Source organism: Paramacrobiotus metropolitanus, unplaced genomic scaffold (assembly GCF_019649055.1).
Source record: "Paramacrobiotus metropolitanus isolate TYO unplaced genomic scaffold, Prichtersi_v1.0 Parri_scaffold0000013, whole genome shotgun sequence".
Taxonomy (NCBI): domain Eukaryota; kingdom Metazoa; phylum Tardigrada; class Eutardigrada; order Parachela; family Macrobiotidae; genus Paramacrobiotus; species Paramacrobiotus metropolitanus.
Genome location: NW_026570233.1, coordinates 871,776 through 878,918, shown reverse-complemented (window position 1 = coordinate 878,918; position 7,143 = coordinate 871,776). Strand labels below are relative to the sequence as shown.

Below are 7,143 nucleotides of genomic sequence, written 5' to 3'. Positions count from 1 at the left end.
ATATGTACATGCCGCCCATGCGTCGCCTGGTAAAAAATAGGTTTTCTCAGCACCTACAGTTAGGGGTCTTTGTTTCAGCTACGCGTGTAAACCGGAAATGAGACCGACACATGCCTTTTCGAAGAGATCCGGCCGTGCATGCAGGCGCGGTCTTGTGGATTCAGATTAGCTTGGGCATGCGCTAGGTTGTGGAAGAGCAGGGGTGTCGGCTATAAATTCAAGCATTCACGAAAGCGGCGCTGCTGTCGCGGCCACGCCGGACAGGCAGAAAGTTGCTGTGTAGACGACGCTTTGGCTTCGTTTTCACAAAAAGCAATATTGTATTTGCGCTTTTTGGGTATTATAATCGCCAATACGAGTATCTAAGTTTAATTCTTGAAATCTTAAGAGTTTTATACTTATCCTGAATTTATGCCTTGTTTTTTTAGCTCTAAATTTATGCCTTGTTTTATACTTATCCATATTCTAATAAACCATGGTGTATTAGAATAGGGATAAGTGTAAAACAAGGCATAAATTTAGAGCGGCAAAATTAATCAATCATCCAGGGATCCATGTGTGTCTAGCGACATTAAAAAACATAAGCATAAGAAAACAAACATAAAGAAATAAAAGCAACGCTTGCATTCGAATTTCGCACTTTATTGTTAGCCTAACAATGTTAGGCCAACAGGTTTAAAACTGAAAATCGAACTGGGTAACCTAGCTTTTGAAGCCGAAATGAATGGTGGCCGAAATAAATAGCGGCCGAAACGAATGGTGGCCGAAATGAATGGACACGGTGTATCTGTAGTACAGATTAATATTATATATGTAATGCAGTGAACAGATACGCCACGGCGCAGTGAAGAAGATAATGGCAAAACAGAGGGTGCAGTTTTACATTAGGCGCTGTTATTGTTATTGTTGTTATATGTTTTCCCATTCCATCTGATGGCTGGGGCCCGTTTCCGGTCATGTTCGGCGTATTTGCCCACGGGAAACAAAGCTTCGAACCCATCTTCCGTCTGGCATACGGCATGAAAATACCACTCTTAACGGGCAACTGCGCGCTTGATCTTCTGATGCTACACAGTATACATTGGAACCGTTGGACTTTGGTTGCGGTGATGTGTCGGTTATTGCAACTGCTTTTGAAAACAGAAAATCTGATTGACCAGTAATTAATGCTATCAGTATTAAATAGAAAGCAGAGCAGAACAGCACGCCTACATATGTGTAAAGTGTACATGTACTGTATGTACGCACGTATCTCACAAAGTATCGTACAGTCCTTGTTCTTTTTTATCGAGCGAAGCGAAGATAAATATTAATCACAGAAGATTGCCTAAGTTTCTTATTATCAGTATTATAATTATAACAACTACAAAAAAGTATTATTATTACAGAATGTGAGTTCAGGAGCATTTTATTATTGCCTCATCTTCCAGCTACGATCACTATTTGGGGTCCCGTCTCCATACATGGATGTGTGTTTTGCATGTTATTGTACACATATTATATTCCTGAATTTTAAGCCCTTTTTGTCAGAAAAAGTCTGCGGGTTACAAGTTATGCCAACCTAAGCCATGCTTCACCATGAGCATGCGGCGAGAAACAACATGATGCTGAGCCATGCTTCACTGGGAGTGAGTATTACGCTATGCAGTCAGTAGATGCGATTTATACTTGGCAATACGAGTAGCTGCCACGTACTAAAAACTGCGAGCGCTGTTAGCCTGGTACCGGTACACTACTTGATAGTTAAAATTTTAAAAAAAACACTAAAGTCTCTGCCTTCTCACGAATGAAAAGGTAACGGGTTTAAAACAGCCGTAGCATTTCCTTCAACCAGCGTGAGGCGCAAACGACTTCTTTTAACTGCACGTGGTGGTAATGCAAAACAGGATTATTTCGTCAGCAAAGCAACGTACAGCAGAGCAAATTAAATTACTTTGAAAATTGCTTGAAACTTGTCCTTTATGTAACTAGAGCGCGACATTAAATTGCCGTGCAGCATCTGCCTGAAAACTGACTGCTTAGAACTGCAGTGCTTCCATCGGTGTGCTTAGGAATTCCCTTTTTTGAATGGTTGAATCTGAATTTGCAGTGCTGTTGCTTAGCGATGCGTATTGCTCCTTGTTGCCTTGGTTTTGCAGTCCGACGTCTGCAGAGCCATTTTTAACGGGCTGCGAACTGCTGCCTGCAGCATCATTTCACTTTACAAACAGGAAGGTTTGCACTGTAGGTGGCTGTGCAGTCGTAAAGCCAGCATGTTCTTATCTGCAGTCGTCGCAGCGCTGTCAACACCTGTAGATAAAGCAACACGCTGGCCACTGGTAGTGTAAGCGACAGTCGTGAAGTAAGTATGTCCCGCCCGTTTCGGAGTTGTCTTTATGGCACTGCGGCATCCATTGTCGCTACACGCGCTTGATTGGCCCGCTTCCAAAAGTTGGCCGGTGCACTGCACCGATCACTTCAACCACCGCGTGATCGTGCTCGCCGAACCAAGAGGCTTCGCCCTAAATTTGTATATGATAGCGCTGATCTGGATGTCCCATAATTTCTTTTTTTGTCTGGCATGCCCAGTACAAAAAACCGGCAGAGTACGCGAAACCAGTACACTGGCGTGCGTAGATGGAAGTTGGGAATGTACTTTTGCACAGTGTGAGTGATCTTAAAATATTTGTACAGTGCTAGTATTCTTTGACCTCAGCCTACACCGATTCATTAACCAAAGAAGGAATGTGTGCCTGCTTGCCCTTTTGCATGTAACAGAGTAGAACGAACTTTCTATTTACGTCATTACTTCCTTATCGCTTTCTTATTACGTGAATGAAGTACTCTAATATCTAATGCGACGTCAGCGGGTAGTGGTACTACAAAGACCATTCTACAGCAGATGTCTGTTTGTTGTAATAAATACACATGTGACGCCATAAGAGATCTGCTTGTGCTAACGACATTTTAGCCGTTGCACTGCAGCCTGCAGGGAAAATTTCACAACAGTAATTTGGGTACAAAATGGCTTTATGCTGTTGAAAATGCTAAAAAATAGCCGAAGCAAGCATTCCACTAGCTTTTGTACTCAATAAAAGGAGCAATACGAATTCACGAGCACCGTTTCCCTTTGCGACGACAGAGGGAAGCGGTGTTAGTGATTTAGTTTTCCTCCGAGTATTAGCCTTTCCCCAAAACAGCAAGCCAAAACAGCAAGCCAAGCCTTTTCCCAAAACAGCTTCAGCACGGGGTCAACTTACCTTGTTTTAAAGCCGCGGACGCTTCGTTTCGGTAGGAGGTAATAATAATCAGGTTTTTCTTTACGCGATCTAAGAGAAAATGGAGGCCCTTAAGTTTCTCGTAGACATAGCATAGGATTTGGATCAACGGTTTTAGTTTCCGTTTTCACGCAGAAATCGTATGCATTGTCTACGACAAACTTAAATAGCTCGATTCCTTTGTATATCTCGAAAAGATAATCTGTTTGGCGTCGAAATTCCTGCCATTTTTTCATTCGTTTAAGATATTGTTTGATGATTTCCGATTGGGAAATGTGCAAGGTGCAAATGTTTATATCAGCAGGCCGATGGCCAGCCCGGAATTTGGTGCTAAATTACAGATAAGTGCCTGGTTTCGCGCGTTTTGTGGTAACGTAAGTTTAACCACATTTTTGAAGTCCTTGTATAATACCGGGTTACTCTAGTCATTACTGTCTTTAAAGTGACCTTTAAGAATAATGCGACGCTGGCAGATTTATCAAATTGCGCAACTTACCCAGTCCGACGTCAAGTAATTTTCGAAGTCCACTGTACAATAATGGACGTAATTATTATGAGTAAATGCGGATGTACCTTACTGGTACAGTAGGTCATACTTTTTTGTGAATCCTTTAGTGGATAAAATTCTGAATGATGCTGCTCGTCATCCAGTTGACGGAAGAATTTATTTGCCGATTGATAACAACAAGGAAAAATCCAATGCCACCGCCGACAACCTACCCATTGTGTTGGCAAATTCTGGCGACGAGGCTATATTCCATTGTCCTCTGCCACTGACTCCCAACATTACGGTGATGCCGGACATTGCCTGGGCACATAACGGTCAAGTGGTGACTGTCAACAGCAGCAACAGCATTGATGTCACGGCCCGCTATGACGCTAGTCCCGCCGTAGAAATTCCGGCATCCGCCGCTACTCTGATCCTGAAGAACGCCAAGTGGAGCGACCGAGGCGTAGTGGAATGCCAACAGACGTGCCCAGATGAGCCGCTGCGATTCTGCCGGCTGCAAGCCTTCCGTCTGCGGGTGACGCCCACCGCCAGCGAACTCTTCCCAATCCCGCTGCCTAACGTCACCGTTCGTCGGGCGGCGGAAGCTCGCTTGCAGTGCGTGACCAGCGTCACCCATCCCATGGAGCAGTTCGACAGTCACATTGGCTTCATTTGGCGGTTTAACCGGCAGTGGCTAGAGGCGCCCAAGAGGCACCCGCTCCGCGCCTTGATATTTATTAACCCAGAAAGCAGCCAGCGAAGCTTTCGCAAATACGTCCCGCCCGACGCTGTGGCACTGGATACGGTGTCCGAGTACGGGGTGGAGTACAGTCCAACGGGCCGTCGCGCCACCACGCTGGTGTTGCCCAGGGTGCAGGCCCGCTCGACGGCGCGTATTGAGTGCTGGGTGCGGCCGGATTATACGCGGGAGGTGTGGCTCATGCAGACGGCCTACCTCCACGTTGTGTGAATACCATTTTCCGGGCGACAAAGGCGGAATACCAGGTACATTTTGCGTGTAATTTATATGCCCGCTAACTGTCGAAAAATGGCTACGAAACTTAACGCAAATATAATCCTTAGAAATCTAAAAAGTATATATTACAGTCAGCCTGAAGAAGGGAGCAGAGTCGGTGATGCTACTGGCACCGAATGGACACGTACTGTAGTTCGGCTGACGGAAACCTATCTCACCCTTATCGGGATCGCTCATGAGCTGTTTTGCACATACAGAAATCACTTTTAGAAGCTCGGATACCGACACCATCTGAGTGGCGATGTTGGACGAAGCAACAGACACGTATTGTCCTTTTTGAAACGGAAATGATCGCGCCCGTATACTTGAACTGACTGACAAAGTTATCAGGCATCCTTAGACCTTAAACGGTCTAAATTTGATGAAAATGGTTACCTGTCGCTCATTCTATTGTACATCCAGCAGTAGCGTTCTTCTACGGTTTGTCGTTTGTTGAAGCATGTTCCCGCAAGCCGGCTTATCGCTTATAATCGGCAAACGGGCCGACAGCAGATAATTTACATGCACATAAATTAGTTTAACTCGAATTGTGTTGCATTAATAATTTAATTATGCTTTATTTTATGAACTATTTTACCATTGTTAGGTAAGCTAATTTGTTCAAACGTACGATGGTCTGCGCATAAAAGGTGGATTGTAATTAAACAGTAATTAATGCCATAGAACGCAGTTCAAAGCTGGAAAGGGTACGAGACTACGAGTAACGTGATACTCATTCATCTAGAAACTGTACGAAAACTGCCAGGTGGACTTATCATTACGTACGTAAATAGTCATGAATACTTGTAGATACTGGCCACTAGGCAGCGCCATATTTTTTTTGTTACTGTAGCGCGAACACTGAGTATGACGTTATTAAAAACAATTTGGTTTGCCTACCTTTTTGGTAATTTAAAGATCGCACACATTGTGTTTCTTTCTATCATGTACGCACAATCTAAGTAGTCAGTACAGCGGGAGGAAAATGATAGGGTACTATCGTATACACTGGACGCCGCAAATATGGTTACACTGATAGCCGATAGCGCTATAATGTGCTATCGGCTATCGGTGTAACCACATTTATGGCGGCCTTCCAGACCTACGGAACATTCGGACCAGAAACCACCCGGCTGTTTAACGTGCTAGGAAAGATGATCCAGCAGCAATCAGGCGAACCTCGAGCACTAAAGTTTTTGCGTCAACGGATCAGCATCGAAATTCAGCCAGGAAACGCAGCATCTATTATGGGAACAGCACCACCGGCGACGAATTTAGACGAAATCTTTTCTGTTATTCGCCCGCCTGTGTTTGTACTCGTAGATGTTGCTGTGTAACTCGCTTGTTTTTTCAGCTTCTCATGAACTTATGCAGAATGTGTGAAAAAAATTGTTGCTCTTAACGCGAAATAAAAATAGTGTAACGCTGTGAAAAAAAAGTGTAAGAGCAGCTTCTCCGATTTTTTTTTATTTTGCGTGCATTGTACTAGATGAGCCTATGAAACGCTTCAGTTGTCCAGCCCAAACGAATCTGTATCTCATGCACGTTGATTTATGCCGCCGCGCTGATAAGCTACTTTGCGAATTTTGGGAATACTTTATTGGTTAATGACTAATGTGTAATAAAACATTGGTGTTCGTACATACCTCGTAAAACGTTGCCTACGGACTGCAAACAAAGTTTTAGAAATTTAATCTGGCAGCGGTGGCATCTGCCAAGTCAGTGCAGGACAAGCGGTTCACGAGCATATCTAATGCAATGCGCGCAAAATAAAAAAATTCCGAAAAATCTTTGGTATTGAACTCTTTGGTAATGGAAATCTGTGGTACTGAACAATAACAGTTTGAATATGTATGATCTAATTTTTCTTTGGCCATGCCCCATCTACCACTGCAGATGAAATAATTTTTTAAAGCAGACTACGGTAGTATGATACCTCTTTACGAAAGATGAGCTGTTTTGATTGTAGGCCCGGGAAATGTGCCCTGGTCAGAATTTTGGATTGGTTTGTTGATTCCTATGTAGATCTCATGATAGACCTACAGTAAACAATATGCCAATTTACGATACAAGTCGCGTAGCAAGCACACCTTTAAGGAAGATGCATATCGTACTGCAAGCGGAAGTAAGTGAACCGTTAATATGGGCTTCAACATTAATGCCGTCATCGTCATGTGCCTTTTTTTAGGGCCGAACAGTGGTACAAATTCGTATATACAGTAATAAGGCTGGCATTTAGCCCAGATGACGTTGCTTGCGAGTTAAGTGAGCACCAGCACTAGCTAAATTCATAACCCCAACGGCAGAAAAAGCAGCCATGCTTTTTCTGCTATCCTCGTGTTGGTTTTGCTTGCCATCCTTAATGATGCGACAAAGCCGAC

At 43.8% G+C, this 7,143-nt stretch overlaps 1 protein-coding gene across 2 annotated transcripts; it reads left to right on the top strand.

The window, feature by feature from the left end:
• Positions 1 to 1,537: 1,537 nt before the first annotated feature.
• LOC129584397 (uncharacterized) lies at positions 1,538 to 5,399 on the top strand. Of its 2 annotated transcripts, none has more exons than XM_055476556.1 (3): positions 1,538 to 1,628; positions 3,873 to 4,752; positions 4,855 to 5,399. In XM_055476556.1, coding segments are annotated over exons 1-2 (846 nt in total). In that variant the 5' UTR covers positions 1,538 to 1,627; the 3' UTR covers positions 4,718 to 4,752; positions 4,855 to 5,399. The 2 variants fall into 2 exon arrangements, with proteins under 2 accessions (XP_055332531.1, XP_055332530.1); XM_055476555.1 differs by lacking the exon at positions 1,538 to 1,628 and adding an exon at positions 2,214 to 2,646.
• Positions 5,400 to 7,143: the final 1,744 nt, after the last annotated feature.